General features: G+C 34.8%; 1 protein-coding gene across 3 annotated transcripts in view; it reads left to right on the plus strand.

The window, feature by feature from the left end:
* The window catches only part of LOC148953524 (uncharacterized), a 64,993-nt gene extending 45,079 nt beyond the window's left edge, over positions 1-19,914 (plus strand). For all 3 annotated transcript variants that reach the window (XM_089088583.1, XM_089088584.1, XM_089088582.1), the window contains one exon: positions 18,191-19,914. In XM_089088583.1, the coding sequence (XP_088944709.1) occupies positions 18,271-19,554 (1,284 nt within the window). In that variant the 5' untranslated portion in view covers positions 18,191-18,270 and the 3' untranslated portion in view covers positions 19,555-19,914. The remainder of the gene's footprint in view (positions 1-18,190) is intronic.
* The last annotated feature ends 621 nt before the right edge of the window (positions 19,915-20,535 follow it).

Here is a 20,535-nt window from a genome sequence, read left to right on the forward strand (position 1 = left end):
CATGCATATAGGTAATACTTCTACGGGACCTTTACACCTTTTCAAAGAGCACACGGACATGCGTCAATTGATATGAATGGTACAAGACTTGGCAGACATATTTTTGTTTAAGTTCAATGACAAAATTAAACTTCCGATGGTTAAGAATGCGTCATGGGATGATTACAGAACTGTGAATGATGAAAAGTTGAAAATTGTACCATTTTGCGTAAAATCCAACTCTAATTGCAAAAAATGTTATAGCATTTGCGAATTGGACTCTATGAACGATATTAATTTTTGATTGTATAATAGGGATGTGAATGATCCTGATTAGTGAACGGATTGTATGAAGGTGGTAAAAAAAGGGTTAAACTAATTAACAGTTTAGGTAATCCCGAGGGGGTGTTAACTCATAGCTTATTGATTATAAATTTCGAATATCATCAATCTATGGAAATGGTTAACGATGATAAAATGCTCTTGTGAGTTAACCTACCTTTAGTTCCCCGATGTGTTCTGTATAATGCACAAATGGCGTTTGAACAGTGTTGTCAATTTAAAATAGGGTCTACTGTTATAGTATACTAAAAAGTTGATACTAATAGAGATGTAGATGTCAAGAAAAGAATTTTAATAAAGAAATTCAGAACAATCTATAAAAATCCTTACAAATAAAGTAGTGAGGTGTATATGAGTACGAACCGTAAAGGATCATAAGCACCAATGACCCTAACCACCAGGGACCTCAATCCCCAAAGGTCCCCTATCCCCAAACTCCAAAAGACCCCTCCCCCCAACTTTTTGCCCCCCCCCATTTTTTTAAAGTTTTTTAAAACTTTTTTAATTATTTTTTTGACAGTTTTTTTTCAATTATTAATTTTTTTTTAACATGATATATTTTTTCGACTTTTTTTAACCTCTCTAAATCATATCAGAAAAATAGAATGACATTCTTGATTTAAATTTTAAAACATATTCTTGTGCATACCCATACTCCTGTTGATGAGGACTGATGGTTCTAATTCAATATTTTTTCCTGAAAAACAAACTATTTTTTTTTAACTAAATTTTTGTTTGGACTTAGAAATTATTTAACTTTTTTTTATTTATTTTAACATTGTATTTTTTTCAACTTTTTTTTATATCTCTAAATCATATCAGAAAAATAGAATGGCACTTTTGATTTAAATTTTAATACATATTCTTGTGCATACCCATACTCCTATTGATGAGGACTGGTGGTTCTTATTCAATATTTTTTCATGGAAAACAAACAATTTTTTTTAACTATATTTTTTTGGGACTTCGAAATTATTTTACTATTTTTTGTTACATCTTTAAATCACATCAGAAAAATAGAATGACACTTGATTTAAATTTTGAAAAAACATTCTTGTGCATACCCATACTCCTATTGATTCCCATTCAATGAGGATTGATGAGGACTGATGGTTCTCATTCAATATTTTTTCATGAAAAACAAACTATTTTTTTTAACTAAATTTTTGTTGGACTTCGAAATTATTCAATTTTTTTTATTTTTTAACATGGTATTTTTTCAACTTTTTTTTACATCTAAATCATATCAGAAAAATAGAATGACACTTTTGATTTAAATTTTAAAACATATTCTTGTGCATACCCATGCTCAAATTGATGAGGACTGATGGTTCTCATTCAATATTTTTAATGAAAAACAAACTTTTTGTTTAATAATTTTTTTTGGACTTCGAAATTATTCAACTTTTTTTTCTTTACATCTCTAAATCATATCAGAAAAATAGAATGACACTTTTGATTTAAATTTTAAAACATATTCTTATGCATACCCATACTCCTATTGATGAAGACTGATGGTTATCATTCAGTATTTTTTCAAGAAAAACAAACTATTTTTTTTAAATAAATTTTTTTTTTGGACTTAGAAATTATTCAAATTTTTTTTGTTGCATCTGTAAATTATATCAGAAAAATAGAATGACACTTTTGATTTAAATTTTAAAAACATTCTTGTGCATACCCATACTCCTATTGATTCCCATTCAATGAGGATTGATGAGGACTGATGGTTCTCATTCAATATTTTTTCATGAAAACAAACTATTTTTTTAACTAAATTTTTTTTGGACTTCGAAATTATTCAACTTTTTTTTATTTGTTAACATGGTAATTTTTTCAACTTTTTTTTTACATCTAAATCATATCAGAAAATAGAATGACACTTTTTATTTAAATTTTAAAACAAGTTCTTGTGCATACTCATACTCCTATTGATGAGGACTGATAGTTCTCATTCAGTATTTTTTCATGAAGAACAAACTATTTTTTTAACTAATTTTTTTCGGACTTCGAAATTATTCAACTTCTTTTACATCTCTAAATCATATCAGAAAAATATAATGACACTATTGAATTAAAATTTAAAACATATTTTTGTGTATACCCATACTGCTATTGATGAGGACTGATGGTTCTCATTCAATATTTTTTCATGAAAAATAAACTTTTTTTAACGAAATTTTTGTTTGGACTTCAAAATTATTCAAATTTTTTTTACATCTAAATCATATCAGAAAAATAAAATGACACTTTTGATTTAAATTTTAAAACATATTCTTGTGCATACCCATACTCCTATTGATGAGGACTGATAGTTTTCATTCAATATTTTTTCAAGAAAAACAAACTATTTTTTTAACTAATTTTTTTTTACTTTGAAATTATTCAACGTTTTGACACTTTTGATTTAAATGTTAAAACATATTTTTGTGCATACCCATACTCCTATTGATGAGGACTGATGGTTCTCATTCAATATTTTTCGTGAAGAACAAAATGTTATTTTAACTAATTTTTTTTTACTTCGAAATTATTCAACTTTTTTTTATTTTTTTTATTTGTTAACATGGTATTTTTTTCTACTCTTTTTTTACATCTCTTAATCATATCAGAAAAATAGAATGACACTTTTGATATAAATTTTAGAACATATTCTTTTGCATACCCATACTCCTATTGATGAGGACTGATTGTTCTCATTCAATATTTTTTCATGAAAAACACACTATTTTTTTAACTAAATTTTTTTGGACTTCGAAATTATTCAACTTTTTTCACATCTCTAAATCATATCAGAAAAATAGAATGACACTTTTGATTTAAAATTTTAAAACATATTCTTGTGCATACCCATACTCCTATTGACGGGGACTGATGATTCTCATTCAATATTTTTTCATGAAAAACAAACTATTTAAAAAAAAAAATTTTTTGGACTTCGAAATTATTCAACTTTTTTTTTAAATTTCTTTTATTTTTTAACATGTTTTTTTTAACTTTTTTTTACATCTCAGAATGACATGAAACATAATTAAAACATAAAAAATTCGCATTTAATTGGAATAAGCAAACATCCGCCCAGCCACACAGGCAGAAAGAGTGAGAGAGACAAAAACACACACAAATACGCAGATTCAGACACACACACACTGAGAAAGACAAGATTCAGACAAACAAACCAAGAAAGACATGCATTTGAATAAGCAAACACCCGCCCAGACACACAGGCAAAAAGAGTGAGAGACAAAACTCATACAAATACGTAGATTCAGACACACAAACCGAGGATTCACAGGCAAAAAGAGTGAGAGAGACAAAAACACATACAAATACGTAGATTCAGACACACAAACCGAGAAAGACATGCATTTGGAATAAGCAAACACCCGCCCAGACACACAGGCAAAAAGAGTGAGATACAAAAAAATATAAATGCGTAGATTCAGACCCGCAAACCGAGAAAGACATGCATTAGAATAAGCAAACACCCGCCCAGACACACAGGCTAATAGAGTGAGAGAGACAAAAACAAATACAAATATGTAGATTCAGTCACACAAACCGAGAAAGACATGCATTGGAATAAGCAAACACCCGCGCAGACACGTGGCAAAAAGAGTGAGATAGACAAAAAACTCAAATACGTAGATTCAGACACACAAACCGAGAAAGACATGTATTGGAATAAGCAAACACCCGCCCAGACTCACAGGCAAAGAGTTAGAGAGACAAAAACACATACAAATATTTAGATTCAAACACACAAACCAAGAAAGACATCTACTGGAATAAGCAAACACCCTCCCAGACTGATAGGCAAAAAGAGTGAGAGAGAAAAAATACATACGATTACGCAGATTCAGACACACAAACCGAGGAAGACATGCATTTGAATAAGCAAACATCCGCCCAGACACGTGGCAAAAAGAGTAAGATAGATAGAAAACACATACAAATACGTGGATTCAGTCACACAAACCGAGAAAGTCATGCATTGGAATAAGAAAACACCCGCCCAGACACGAGGCACAAAGAGTGAGATACATAGAAAACACATACAAATACGTAGATTCAGACACACAAACCGAGAAAGACATGCATTTGAATAAGAAAACACCCACCCAGACACTCAGTCAAAAAAGAGTGAGAGACCAAAATACATACAAATGCGTATATTCAGACACACAAACCGAGGAAGACATGCATTGGAATAAGCAAACATCCGCCCAGACACACAGGCAAAAAGAGTGAGAGAGACAAAAACACATACAAATACGTGGATTCAGTCACACAAACCGAGAAAGTCATGCATTTGAATAAGCAAACACCCGCCCAGACACGTTGCAAAAAGATTGAGATATAGATAAAACACATACAAATACGTAGATTCAGACACACAAACCGAGAAAGGCAAGCTTTGGAATAAGCAAACACCCGCCCAGACACGTGGCAAAAATAGTTATATAGAAAAAAAAAACATACAAATACGTAGATTCAGACACACAAACCTATAAAGGCATGCATTGGAATAAGCAAACACCCGCCCAGACTCACAGACAAAAAGAGTGAGAGAGACAAAAACACATACAAATACGTAGATTCAGACATACAAACCGAGAAAGACATACATTAGAATAAGCTAACTCCCGCCCAGACACACAGGCAAAAAGAGTGAGAGAGACAAAAACACATACAAATACGTGTATTTAGTCACACAAGCCGAGAAAGGCATGCATTGGAATAAGCAAACACCTGCCCAGACACGTGGCAAAAAGAGTGAGATAGGCAAAAAACACATACAAATACGTAGATTCAGACACACAAACCGAGAAAGGCATGCATTGGAATAAGCAAACACCCGCCCAGACTCACAGACAAAAAGAGTGAGAGAGACAAAAACACATACAAATACGTAGATTCAGACATACAAACCGAGAAAGACATGCATTAGAATAAGCAAACACCCGCCCGGACACAAGGCAAAAAGAGTGAGAGAGACAAAAAACATACAAATACGTGGATTCAGTCACACAAACCAAGAAATGCATGCATTGGAATAAGCAAACACCCGCCCAGACTCACAGACAAAAACAGTGAGAGTGACAAAAACACATACAAATACGTAGACTCAGGCACACAGACCGAGAAAGACATGCATTGGAATAAGCAAACACCCGCCCAGACTCACAAGCAAAAAGAGTGAGAGAGACAGAAACACATACAAATACGTAGATTCATACCCACCAACCGAGAAAGACATGCATTTGGAATAAGCGAACACCCACCCAGACACACAGGCAAAAAGAGTGAGAGATACAAAAACAAATACAAATACGTAGATTCAGACCCACAAACCGAGAAAGACATTCATTAGAATAAGCAAACACCTGCCCAGGCACACATGCAAAAAGAGTGAGAGAGACAAAAAACACATACAAATACGTAGATTAAGACACACAAACCGAGAAAGACATGCATTGGAGTAAGAAAACACCCGCCCAGACACACAGGCAAAAAGAGTGAGAGACAAAAACACATAGAAATACGTAGATTCAGACACACAAACCGAGAAAGACATGTATTGGAATAAGCAAACACCCGCCCAGACACACAGGCAAAAAGAGTGAGAGAGACGAAATTCATACAAATACGTAGATTCAAACACACAAACCGAGAAAGACATGCATTGAAATAAACAAACACCCGCCCAGTCACACAAGCAAAAAGAGTGAGAGAGACAAAAACACATACAAAAATGTTGATTCAGTCACACAAGCCGAGAAAGACATGCATTGGAATAAGCAAACACCTGCCCAGACACGTGTCAAAAAGAGTGAGATAGGCAAAAAACACATACAAATACGTAGATGCAGACACACAAATCGAGAAAGGCATGCATTAGAATAAGCAAACACCCACCCAGACACACAGTCAAAATGAGTGAGAGAAACAAAAACACATACAAATACGTGGATTCAGTCACACAAAGCGAGAAATGCATGCATTGGAATAAGCAAACACCCGCCCGGACACGTGGCAAAAAGAGTGAAATAGACAAAAAACATACAAATACGTAGATTCAGACACACAAACCCAGAAATGTATGCATTGGAATAAGCAAACACCCGCCCAGACTCACAGACAAAAAGAGTGAGAGCGACAAAAACACATACAAATACGTAGATTCAGACACACAAACCGAGAAAGACATGCATTGGAATAAGCGAATACCCGCCCAGACACACAGGCAAAAAGAGTGAGTGACAAAAATACATACAAATACGTAGATTCAGACCCACAAACTGAGAAAGACATGCATTTGGAATAAGCGAACACCCACCCAAATACACAGGCAAAAAGAGTGAGAGATACAAAAACAAATACAAATACGTAGATTCAGACCCACAAACCGAGAAAGACATTCATTAGAATAAGCAAACACCCGCCCAGGCACACAGGCCAAAAAGAGTAAGAGAGACAAAAAAAACATACAGATACGTAGTTTCAGACCAAAAAAACGAGAACGACATGCATTGGAATAAGAAAAAACCCGCCCAGACAAAAAGTAAAAAATAGTTAGAGAGACAAAAGCACATACAAATACGTAGAGTCAGACACTCAAACTGAGGAAGACATGCATTGGAATAAGTAAACACCCGCCCAGAAACACAGGCAAAAAGAGTGAGAAAGACAAAAACACATAAAAATACGTAGATTCAGACGCAAACCGAGAAAGACATGCATTTTGAATAAGTAAAAACCCGCCCAGAAACACAGGCAAAAAGAGTGAGAGATACAAAAACACATACAAATACGTAGATTCAGACTACAACCCAACAATGACGAGCATTGGGACTAGCCAACACTCGCCCTGACTTAGATTGGTCAGACACAGTCATAGTGAGAGAGATATCCAAAAAGTTTGGTTGGTCTAGGTTGACTTAGAGTGGCGCGCAATACGTAGATTCAGACACAAAAACCGAGAAAGACATGCGTTGGAATAGGCAAACACTCCGCCCAGACACACAGGCAAAAAGAGTGAGATAAAAAAACATACAAATACGTAGATTCAGAGACAAAAACCGATACGAATTCTTAGATTCAGACTACAACCCAACAATGACAAGCATTGGGACTAGCAAACACCCGCCCTGAATTAGAGTGGTCAGATACACGGTCATAGTGAGAGACATATCCAAAAATTTGGGTTGATCTATGTTCGCTTAGAGTGGCGCGCCACTAAATTTAGTTAAAAAATAGTTTGTTTTTCATGAAAAAATATTGAATTAGAACCATCAGTCATCATCACTAGGAGTATGGGTATGCACAAGAATATATTTTAAAATTTAAACGTAAAGCGTCATTCTATTTTTCTGATATGATTTAGAGATGTACAAAAAGTTGAAAAAATACCATGTTAAAAAAAAGTTTAATAATTTCGAAGGCCAAAAAAAATTGTAAAAAAATATTTTGTTTTTAATGAAAAAATACTGAATGAGAACCATCAGTCCTCATCAATAGGAGTATGGGTATGCACAAGAATATGTTTTAAAATTTAAATCAAAAGTGTCATTCCATTTTTCTGATATGATTTAGAGATGTAAAAAAAAAGAGTCGAAATTATACCATGTTAAAAAATAAATAATTGAAAAAAAAAACTAAAAAAAAGTTAAAAAAACTTTTTAAAAAAATTCCAAAAATGGGGCGTGGGGAGGGGGGCCAAAAAGTTGGTGGGAGGGGTCCTTTGGAGTTTGGGGATAGGAGACCTTTGGGGGTTGAGGTCCCTGGTGGTTAGGGTCATTGGTGCTTATGATCCTTGACGGTTCGTACTCATACCTCACTATTTGATTTGTAAGGATTTCTATAGATTAATCTGAATTTCTTTATTAAAATTCTTTTCTTGACATCTACGTCTCTCTTAGTATCAGCTTTTTAGTATACTATAACGTTAGACCCTATTTTAAATTGACAACACTGTTCAAACGCCACTTGTGTGTTATACAGAACACATCGGGGAAGTAAAGGTAGGTCAACTCACAAGAGCATTTTATCATCGTTAACCATTTCCATAGATTGATGATATTCCAAATTTATAATAAATAAGCTATGAGTTAACAACCCCCTCGGGGTTACCTTAACTGGTAATTAGTTTAACCCTTTTTTTACCACCTTCATACAATCCGTTCACTAATTAGGATCATTCATATCCCTATTAGTGAATCAAAAATTAATATCGTTCATAGAGTCCAATTCGCAAATGCTATACCCTTTTTTGCAATTAGAGATAGCTTTTACGCAAAATGGTACAATTTTCAACTTTTCATCATTCACAGTTCTATAATTATCCCATGATGCATTCTTAACCATCGGAAGTTTAATTTGGTTATTGAACTTAAAAAAAATATGTCTGCCCAGTCTTGTACCATTCATATCATTTGATGCATGTCCGAGTGCTCTTTGAAAAGGTATAGAGATCCCGTAGAAGTATTACCTATATGCATGGGGCTACTCACTCTCTTTGAAAAGGTGTATAGGTCTTTGCAAATAGCATGGGCATTCCTATATGTCTAAGCAAAATGGAACATAGATGCATGGGGCTACTCACTCTCTTTGAAAAGGTGCATAGGTCTGTGCAAATAGCATGGGAATTCCTATATGTCTAATCAAAATGGAACATAGATGCATGGGGCTACTCACTCTTTGAAAAGGTGTATAGGTCTGTGCAAATAGCATGGGAATTCCTATATGTCTAAGCAAAGTATAACGTACTACTCTACTCTCGTAATTTACATCCCTTTTCCCAGTGGTTGTGGGGGAGGGGGTATTGCTATCCTCAAAGGCATAGCGATTGAATCTCTCAACTATGCTGAATAAAATGGATTCTTAAAATTTCGATTGGATGACTTCGGGAAAATGGTCTTAGTAGGGGGGCTAATTACTATCCAATCTTTTTGGTCACTTAAAACAGGTACTTGAGCTTTTTATCTCTGATCAAATGAGCTCTTTCCCAATCTTCTAGAATCACTGTTTTGAGACGATCACCCCTGAAAAAAAACTTGACAACTAAACACGCATCCGTGATCTTTCATCCGGTAATAAATGAAAAAAAATCCACTTTTTTTATATAGGAGCTTGAAACCTCTTCAGCGGGGTTCTCTGATATGCTGAATCTAATGGTTTGATTCTCATTAAGACTGCGAGACTATTTGGAAGTTTCCTCCCTTTTTTGAAAATTAGGTAAATTTTCTCTTGTAACTTGGCATGGGTAACACTAAACTTAATAAACTTTATTCATTTGAAATCAGCATCAAAATTCATTTCTTTTGATGTATCTATTGTTGTCAAAACTCAGGTTTTTAGAGTTTCGGTTCCTATTGAGCCGCGTCGCTCCTTACTTACATTTCGTTGCCACGAACTGTTTAACAACGTTTGCTTATTCTCAACTTTTGTTACCATCAGTGGTTTACAAATGTTGTTCCCAACGTAATAGTAGAAGTAATACTGCCGGTAGCTTCACTATATCCATGGTTTTGTTTCTGAGTGGGGGGGGGGCAAGATATTTTTTGTTGGGGCGGGTCCAATAGAATTCTTGCTTAGAGGGAGGAGTTAAGCTTCTTTCTACCTACATTTGAAGCCCAATTTACGGGTGGGAAAATGTATCAGAGGGAAGTGCGTTCAAACCTTTGTAATCCCCCTCCTTAGATACGGCCCTGGACGTTAGTACTGTGTTTGCTGCTCTATCGTCGCGAGCATTTCTTGGCAATTAACAATAATTGTGAAGGAGAAAGAGTCTGGATTCCCTAATGAAGGTGGCCTGGTCGTACCACTACAGACGTTGAAAAGGCAGACAGGGTAACTACTTTTCCCTTCGAATCGGTTGTCAATTCGATTGACTCAGGACTAGTATTTTCTTTAGAGGAATTTGTTTTAAATAAAAACTGAAAGCCCAAAATGATTTTTAAAATGTCATCAATATTTGTTTGCACCTAACTTGAATATCATAATCAAAGCATGCGTTCAAGCATAATGCTCATAAAGAAACATACAAAAAAAACCTGGAACTTTTTTCCTACCAATAAGAAGTAAAATTTTAGGCTTTTACCAAAATATGATGTTCATCGGTAATTTGGTTGTTGGATGCTATATTATAAGCGTCAATCTATATCGTGAATATATGCAGTTTCGTTGATAGTAATTAGGCAGTCTAAAGCAGAATGAAGGTTTTCAGTGACAAACGACCAAATTCAGTTAAATTTGAAATTGTTATGTTTAATTTTAAAACTAACCAAATTCTTTTTTTGTCAAAAGAGTCCTATCAGTCCTATCAAACTAAATTAAAATAATTTTCTATTATCCAGCATAAGTAACACAGCAGAAGAATCGAACTAGAAAAGAGAAAAAAGGCACCTAAATTAATGAAGTAATCATTACTGGAAAAGGCTTAGTTCGAACAGTTCGTGGTAACGGAATTTCGATACCCATAAATACATCAATAGAATCAAATTCTTATGCTGATTTAAAATATATAAGTTTAATTTTACTCATCAAAAGTTACTTGCCTGAGAAAATTTGCCTTATTTTCTAAAAAAGGGGGAAAAACACCCAAAAAGTCATAGAACTTTAATGAAAATCACACCATCAAATTCAGCGTATCAGAAAACCCTACTGCGGAAGTTTCAAGCTCCTATCTGCAAAAATGTGGAATTTTGTATTTTTTTTTTTGTCAGAAGAAAGATCACGGATGCGTGTTTATTATTATTATTATTTTTTTTTTTTTGATTTCCCCAAGGGTGATCTAATCGATTCAGTAGTCATAGAATATCGTAAGAGGGCTCATTTGAACGGAAATTAAAAGTTCTACTGCCCTTTTTAAGTGACCCCAAAAATTGGAGGGCAACTTGGCCCCCTCCCACGCTCAGTTTTTTCTCAAAGTAACCCAATCAAAATTTTGAGATAGCCATTTTGTTCAGCAAAATCTAATAAATATTTGTTTGAGGATGACTTAATCCCCCACATTTCCCGAGGGAAGGGCTGGAAGTTAGGAACTTTGCCCATTGTTTACATATAGTATTGGTTAATGGGAAGTATAAAGACGTTTCAGGAGGGATTTTTTTTCTGATGGGGGGGTCTTAGGAGGGGCTTACGGGGGAGGATCCTTCCACGGAGGATGTTTCCTTGGGGGAAGGGATATTTCTATGAAGGGGGCGCCGGATTTCCCAGCATTATTTAAAACACGATCAGAAATTAAATAAAAAAAACAAGTTTTTTCAACTGAAATTAAGGAGCAACATTAAAACTTAAAACAAACAGAAATTATTACGTATATGAGGGGGTTCGCCCCCAAATCAATACCTTGCCCTTTGTGATTCAGGGGTTTGTGATTCGAACAAAATTTGAACTTTAGCGTAAAGAGCAAGGTATCTACTAGGGGACAAACTCCCTAATATACGTAATAAAACATACGAATATAGAAGTTTGTTACGAAAGTTAATTAAGTTACGTTAGAACAAAATTTCGAGAAATCCATTTAGCCAAAAAAGTAAAATTAATATTCAAATTTCGTTTTAATTGTTCATGTACGGTGAGCCAAAATCAAAGCTGCATTAATTCAAAAACGTTCAGAAATTAAACAAAAAATAAGTGTTTTTAACTGAAAGTAAGAAACGACATTAAAGCTTAAAACGAATACAAGTTATTCCGTATATGAAAGAGGCTGCCCCCTCTTCAATACCTCGCTCTTTACGCTAAAGTTTGACTCTTTCACACAACTCTGTTTTTTAAAACAATAAAAAATTTAGCGTAAAAAGCGAGGTATTGAGGAGGGGACAGCCCCTTTCACTTACGGAATAATTTCTGTTCTTTTTAAGTTTTAATGTCCCTCCTGAAATCAGTTATAAAACTTGTTTTTTTTTTATATTTAATTTAGTGTAAAAAAACAGTTTTAAGTTTAGATATTTAGCTTCTGAAGCTCATCGTTTGGCTTGGTTTTAGTGCCTGTTTTGTTTAAGCCTACTTTATAACTAGCCAAGGAGCTTGTCCGACGACAGACACAAGAAAAGCCGCAGGATAAACTTCTTTTGTAAGGGCCGGAAGACTCCCCCCTCGATCAAACACAAATTTAATGCCACTTATTCCCCCCCCATCTACAAAAAACTTAAATTTGTAACTCGATGCTACCTGTTGAATAACCTCACATGATTAGCTAGGTGCTACGGATACTTACTAATTATATATTGTAAGGTGAAACCTCCAAAGAAGCAAATTTTGTTTTAACAGTTGTATTCTGTAAGTTCTTTTTCCAAAAAAAAAAAATAGAAATAAAAGAAATTTTGATACTAAAATAGGGGAGTTTAAGCCAATGAAATCCGAAGAAGAAAACTACAATAAAAATATTTAAACTGTAGAAAGGAACAGGGTACTCTCAGTGCAAGCTGGAAAGAAAAGGAAAATCGTGAAAAACAAAGGAAATTTCAAAGAAAGAAAAAGTTCAAAACTAAAAAGATGTCAGTGAACTAAGGGAAGTAACAAAATAAAGGCAAAACAGATAAAGAGAAAAATTGAAATAAACAATTGAGTTTCGCTAATTTGGGTTAAGCTCTGTGCAGAACTATGAACTATATACCTATCAATTGAGTGATTCCTTAGTACCTGGAATAGTAAGGAAAGACTCTCTGTGTATCTGACCCAATAAGTGAAACATGGAAACACCTATGCTGCTGGGCATCACTGCGTTTAAGCAAGTTATCAAAATGAACCCAAGCGAGTAAGACCTTTTTATGCTCGGGGAACCTGTTTTGTGGATTAACGAGTTTAGCAGTGGCGAGCGAGAGCATCTTGTGATTAGCAAGTGTCTGACTGCGTGAAATTGAGACTGAAGGAAACAGAACATTTTTTTTTTTTAACACACAATGGGCAGAAAGAGAAAAGTTCGTCTACAAGATGGGTCTATGCAAGAGATTAATTTGGATGTGTCTCAGGAATCCACAGAATCTAGCAATGAGAGACACGAACTAAAAAGTCTATCAGATAATTTCAGCAAAATCTTGGAGATTGTTACTGCAAATAGCTCTAAATTGGATGTATTAACAACTGGGTTCAGAGGCCTTGAGGATCGTGTTAAAAGCCTAGAAACTACAGTAACTGACTCGATATCGATAGTTTCAGCGCTAGAACCGAAAGTTGTTGCAATTGAGAATGAGAATAAGAATATGACAAATCAAGTGAAAGTCCTCGTTGATGAAAATCAGCTTTTGAGATCCGAGTTGACTAGTATCTCGACACGAATGATGAATTTAGAAAGCAAGCCTTCAGAAAACAATATTTTGATTTGGAATATTAAAGCAAAGGATGAAATTGAAGGTGCTACAATTTTCAAGGAGATTGTTGTGCAGGGTCTGGGTTTAGATGATGTTCCGTCATTTAAGATTTTGGACTTTAAACCAGATAAGAAATTCTTGAAAGTTGACTTATTTTCGAAAAGCTCTAAATTACTACTGCTGAAGAACGCGAGGAAACTGCAAGGAAAGTCTATTTGTGGTTTTCAGAATATTTTTATATCAGATGATGCTCCGCAATGTGTTCGAGAAGCACGAAAAAAGCTGATCTTGACTCGCATGAAGCTACGTGAACGCGGCATAGAAAGTTGGGTCTCTAAGTCCGTGCCCCCCTGCTTGTTCATAAGGCGTCCAGATGGCTCAGTTACAAAGTACAATGCTGGTGAATTTGTACAGGAGCTTATTAATCCCCAAGATGGTGAAATGGCGACTAGCAGTGAGCGTATCCAAGCTGGTCGGAGAGGCGCTAGAGGTAGTGGAGTGGCGTTCTGAAATGATATTAGATGAAATTTCCCTTAGTCTGTTTGCTAGTGAAATATAATAAGTGAATATTATGTTATGATGAAGTTAATAATCAGGTTCCCTGAAGTTAACATACCAGAGTATTAAAAAGTATGTGTTTTGACAATAAGCATGTTTTCGTTGTATCTTTTCGTTTTTTTAGTTTTTTCTATGTTTCTTTTGTGTTTTTTATATTATTTTCGTTCAGATATATGATTGAATATATGGGATTTCTGTTGATGAGTACAAGTTCTGCCCTACAATGTGAGTTGAATTTTGATAATGGTATTAAATAATGAGAGACTGGCGCTGCTTGAGAATGGTCACGTAAAGTTTGAGGATCGAATGAATGAGACGTTAAATCGAGAGTTTGATGGAGATGGGAATAATCAGGTTTGTTTGGAAAATTCTAAGTATGTATTTGCAAGTGATCTTAAGGATTATGTGACGCGGCGGGGGCCACAAACTCTGCATATATTACATCTAAACTGCCGGGGGTTAAATAGTTCTCTACATTATATTTCAGAATTGTGTTCGGATCCGAATTTTGATGTGGTGGCGTTGACTGAGACATGGCTTCGGAATGATAATTCGTCTTTGTTAGATATTAATGGTTATGAATTTATTAATAGGAATAGGGAGACTCGACAGCATGGAGGATTAGCAGTTTATATTAAATCAGGTTTTGCAGTTAAGACTAGACAGGATATTTGCATTTATCGCGAAATGATTTTTGAGTCAATGGTGTTGGAAATAAGTAGAAATGGATCCAAGTTTTTGGTTCTTATTTTGTATAAGCCGCCTTCTGCTTCAGAGATAGAGTTTTTAGAGTTATTGGAGCAGCAATTGGAAATGTTGAATGTATCAGGTTGCCCAAGTTTCATAGCGGGTGATTTTAACATAGATATGATGGTACTTAGTAATCGTGCAACTACTAGGTTGTTAAATTTAATGTCTAGTTTCGGATTGTTCCCAGGTATAAATATTTGTACAAGGATTTGTAACACGTCAGCTAGTTTAATTGATAATATATTCACGAACGTGAATTTTTGGAAACCAGGAGTGCTGGTAAATGATGTTTCAGACCACTGTGGAGTGTTTCTTTCTGCTGAAGTGGACCATAATTATACAGCTGGGAGTTTTTGTAGCCCAATTGTACCGACTGTGGACGCGGATTCTCTTGTACGATTTAAGAATGAATTAGAGTGTATGGATTGGGAGTTTTTGAATGCAATAAGTGATCCGGATCTTAAATTTTGTAAGTGGTATGATCAATTGTGTAGTAGTCTAAGAGAAAATTGCCGGATGCGTAAAAAAAAAAAAAACAAGAGTAAATATGATTCTGCAAGAAAACCGTGGATTACCAGTAGTCTTCTTAGATCTATGAAAAGGCGCCATGAATTATATAAAAAGAGTATAATTGAGGCAAGCGTACTAAACCAGCAAATTTATCGTAAGTATAATGTTGCTTTAAATAAATTATTGAGGAAGGCTAGAATTGAGTATTTAGCTAAAGAATTTAAGAAGAGTGAGGGTAACCCGGCAAAGACGTGGAGTCTCCTCAGGCCTCTTATTGGCAAGAGAAGAGTTACGTTGCCAAATCTTCAGTCAGATCAAACTCCAGTTCAACTTTCCAATCAGATGTGTGATTATTTTTCTAGTGTAGGTAATAATGTTGCCGGATCTATTTATTGTGATAGGAGTGATGGTACTTTTGATCAATATCTTCCTCCCAGTTGTGATACTTCTATTTTAATGACTAAGGTAACGGAAAGTGAAATAACAGATGTAATAATGGCTATGAAAAATAAAGCTTCAGGTGTTGATCTAATATCTATAAGAGTGCTAAAGTTTGTTCTTCAATGTGTTATTAAACAACTGGTTTCACTAATAAATGGTTGTTTTAAAAGTGGTGTGTTTCCAAAGTGTTTGAAACGAGCGAAGATTGTTCCAATATTTAAGGGGGGTGATAAAAATGATATATGTAATTACCGTCCCATTTCGCTGCTACCAGTTATTGCTAGAATTTTCGAGAAGCTAGTGTATATAAGGCTAGAAAGGTATCTTGAAAAGAATTTGTTTTTTTATCAAAATCAATTTGGTTTCAGAAAAGGTTATTCTAGTGAGCATGAAATGTTGTTTTTGACTACATATGTTAATGATGCATTAGACAATAAACTTAAAGTTGCATCAATTTTTCTGGATATTGCGAAAGCGTTCGACACTGTATCTTATGATATTTTGTTAATGAAGTTAGAAAATTGTGGTATTAGGGGAAATGCTTTGAAGTTGTTAGAATCATTCTTAAATTCAAGGTCAATGTTTGTGGAGGTTAATGATGCACGTTCTGACAGTAGATTTATAAATTGTGGAGTTCCCCAGGGATCACCCCTAGGCCCACTTTTGTTTTCTATTTATATAAATGATTTGTCAAGTGCAGTTGATGGGTTGTATACTATTATTAAACCTCCTCTAGAGGCACTTAAACCTAGTAAAGCCCTAGTTATGTTTGCTGACGACACGAAATTAACCGTATGTGGTAGGACTGAGAATGAATTGATGTCGCAATTACGAGAAGGTTTTAAGAATATAGAAAGGTGGATGAGAAGTAATAGGTTAAAACTTAATTGTAATAAGTCTAGTTTATTGATATATAGCAGATCTCCAAGTTATTACCCATGGGTGAATAATTTAAGTAATGGTACATCAATGATTCCACGAAAGAGGAGTGTTAGATATTTGGGGATTATTATTGATGAAACTTTAAGTTTTGTAGATCATATTGATTGTGTGTCTATGAAACTTGCACGTAATGTTGGAATTATGCGTAAATTGAAAAATTTTCTCCCAACTAGTATATTAAGATTATTGTATTTTTCAATTGTACATCCATATCTATTATATTGTTCTTCAGTATGGTCGTCTACTTTCGGAACGCATCTTCTGCCCCTGCGTGTACTACAAAATTCGGCAATAAGGCTTTTGATTGGTAAGGATAATAGAGGATCATCTGTTCGTAATGAGTTTATGACGCTGAAGATTCTACCGGTATCGGGTCTTTTTAAATTTTATAAAACACAGTTCATGTTTAAGTATCTTTATGGTAGTGTTCCTGTTTGTTTTAAGGGAATGTTTGTGAGTGGGGGTGATGTTCATGAGCATGGAACTAGAAATTTGGAAGAATTTCGAAGACCGAGTCCGCAAGCGACAAGATCATTTTTTTCTATCCGTCATGCCGGTCCGAGTGCTTGGAATAGTTTACCAGTGGAACTTAAATGTGTGGATGACCTGCTGCTGTTCCGTAGTTTATTGAGATCGTATTGTTTAGTAATTTATTATTTTTATTGAATTGGCTAAAAAGGGGGGGGGGGGGTACGTTATGATGTTCAATGGGCTCCGTATATTGTTTTAGTATTAGTTTGTTAGTTGGAGGGCAGAAATTTTATTTTTATTAATATTAACTTAAAAGAGTTAGTATTTTGGATCTTATTTTGTTATTATGATTTTTTATGCGTCTAGAAGGGATTACCCCCGCACAAGCTTGCTTCTGGGGGTATTTTGTTTGTTTGTTTTTTATGTATATAGTAAAATAAATCCCAGTTATAAATTGAATTGAAATTGATAAATTGGACAGAAGTATCTCAATTGTAAATTTAGACTTTTCATCTTCGTTCTATTCTTATTTTGCTAATTTTTAAGTTATGGTTGTTCTTAGTTTTTCCTATACAGATGAAAATTATGTTGCATAACCTTGATTTATTTAAGGTTTCTGGTTTGGAAAAATAAACTTCATGTCATCTCCACATGTTTCTATAATAGAATAGAAGTTATCTGAAACCATGCGAAAACAATTAATATGATAACACTTATCTACAATTGAAATGTCTTGTTCTTAGTTATAACGCTGAGCGGGAAAAGGGATTGCTTCATTAATTATCGCTCCTAAATTTCATTTTGTTGCTTCAAATATTTTGTTTTCAGGCCATTTTTTCGTATTCTAATTTATGACCTTATATCTGTTTCTTTTGTTGCAGATTTACGGGCTTTAAGACTGAAGAAGTTACGTTTTTAGCCTGAAGTTTGGACAAACAGAAATAAAAGCGGACAAATCAAGATGGAAAATAGTCTAAAATGCTCAGAACTATCTGCAGATTGGCAAACATTGCTTGATTTGACCTTCCCAGACTCAATGTTTCCAAATGCTCCAACTCAGTTGTCAAACAGAAAGGCTTTTGAATCCCAGTCAAACGAAATGCAAGTACCATCCAATCAATCCCCAAAAGTCCTTCTTGAGGCTATATCAAAATCAAACCCAGCCGTTAAGTCTGAACTGCCCAGTCCACCAATGAAACTTGAACCTATCGCAAGACAGCTTCTTATTGAGCCTGCCGCTAAATCCGTATTTTTGGAAGTTTTCCCAGAGTCGTTTTTCAACAAGCAAGAACAGATGACCGGAGGCATGAAAGTTGACTTTAGTTTAGGTCCCCAGCATGCCATAAACATGAACGCGGTGAATCAGAATAAAATGTTTGTTCAAGTGGTAAATAAACCAAGCTTGGCTCTGGAAACAGTTGATACATCCTCTCTTTCTGAGGGGGCTCTGAATCTTGCTATTGCTGAAGCTGTATCTAAATCAACACTATCTGATGTTGCAAAGCAAGATCTTGCAGATCAAACGATTCAATTCGCTAGCCTCGACACCATTGCCAAACAAGATATTCTAGTTAACGAAAATGCAGCTGGATCAGAGAGACTTTTTAATGAACCTATGCGAAAAAGAGCTTATTCTGAGTGTGTCTCTGAGATGAGGAACAATCCTCAGTCATTAAGAGAAAGTAGGTTTTTCAACGTGACTTCAAAAACAAATAATCCGGAACGGTCACCTAAAGCCGCGTTGGAAATTTTGACACGTTCTGTTCCCACATCAAAGCGATCGAGGCTCGACAGTATTTGCAAGTCAGACTTGGAGAATACCGACAGTCGAGACAGTTTTTATGATGGGAATCTTGACAATGCTGATAGTCGTGACAGCTTTTATGAAGGGAAGCAGAAGACAGATTCCCAGCAATCCTTAAACCTTGATAAAAGTACTGATGAATATCGAAAGCGCAGGGAACGTAACAATATTGCAGTCCGTCGCTCAAGGGAAAAGGCTAAACAGAGAATGCTTGCGAAAGAAGACGAGCTAAAAAATTTGGTCAAATCTAATTCAATTCTGAAAAAGAGGTGCGATATCCTCGAAAAAGAAATAAAAATTTTCAGGACTGTATATGATGCGTTCAGTCCCAAAGTTGGCTCTGTTTGGGCTGAAGCTGATCGCCGACTACGTCTGCTCCGTGAGCAAGAAGAGTCGCTGCTGTCTGAAAGTCAAGCCAGTACAAACAATAGCGAGAACTAAACCTTTGGCTGGAATACTGAACGTTGTAACTTGTGTAGTAGAAAACCAAGAAATCAATTCAAGTTTAAATGCAATTCCTAATGAGGCAAGCTCATTTAGCTTAAGGTTGAAAAAGTTTTGTGTTTCAATACGGGTGCAAAAACTGCATATTTTAGTCAGACTTTCAGACTGTATTACATTTTGTTAATTTCTATTACAAATTGCTTTACGTTGCGTAATTCAGATATTTCTTGTTTATCGTTTTGAGCTACTCAAGTTACAAATTATATAGTTTATATATACATTTATTGGTGTGGTAGAACAAATTTTAGTAAATTTTTGTTTGGAGGAAATAAAACTAATAAATATAATTATAGAACCTTTGAAAGCTTTTATTCACACAAAATCTAAGTTTTTTTTAGTCACCAGAATTTATTTTTGCTTACTAAAGAAACGCACTTCACCGTTTTGACAAAAAAAAAATGATGATAAATTCCTAATTTTATAGAATATTATCATACATTTTAAGTAGAGTGGACGAGAAAATAGCCGAAGTGACGTAGAAAACACCCAAGCTGTTGCTGTTATATAGAAAATCGTGCCGGAAAAAATTTGTAGTGATCCGATGAAATGAGGTTCTCAGCTCAGTTCTTAACTTGGCAACTTAATTGCCGTGACAAGCGAGTATTACCTCGGTGTGAACGTAGTATAAGGATTGATATTATCCTAATAGAAATGATTTGAAGAAAAATTGGCAACAGCTTTCTAAATTACTCATCTATAAAAGTACTTATATATCTTTTTTTTACCTTGTTTATGTTAAGTTTTTTTTTCGGCTTATCCTTGTAAGCCAAAGATAATTCAGCTGCGGTAATTCGTGAGTTGGCAAGTTACTAAACATAAATTTCCCTGGAGAGCAAAAACAAAACATTTTTTCACTTTCATAAATAGCGAATAGGTTTGTCTATATTTTTCAGCTATTTTCCTATACCTTCATATGTG

The sequence above is a fragment of the Artemia sp. Qi Xiang Cuo genome, chromosome 4, assembly GCF_049724085.1.
Source record: "Artemia sp. Qi Xiang Cuo chromosome 4, ASM4972408v1, whole genome shotgun sequence".
Taxonomy (NCBI): domain Eukaryota; kingdom Metazoa; phylum Arthropoda; class Branchiopoda; order Anostraca; family Artemiidae; genus Artemia; species Artemia sp. Qi Xiang Cuo.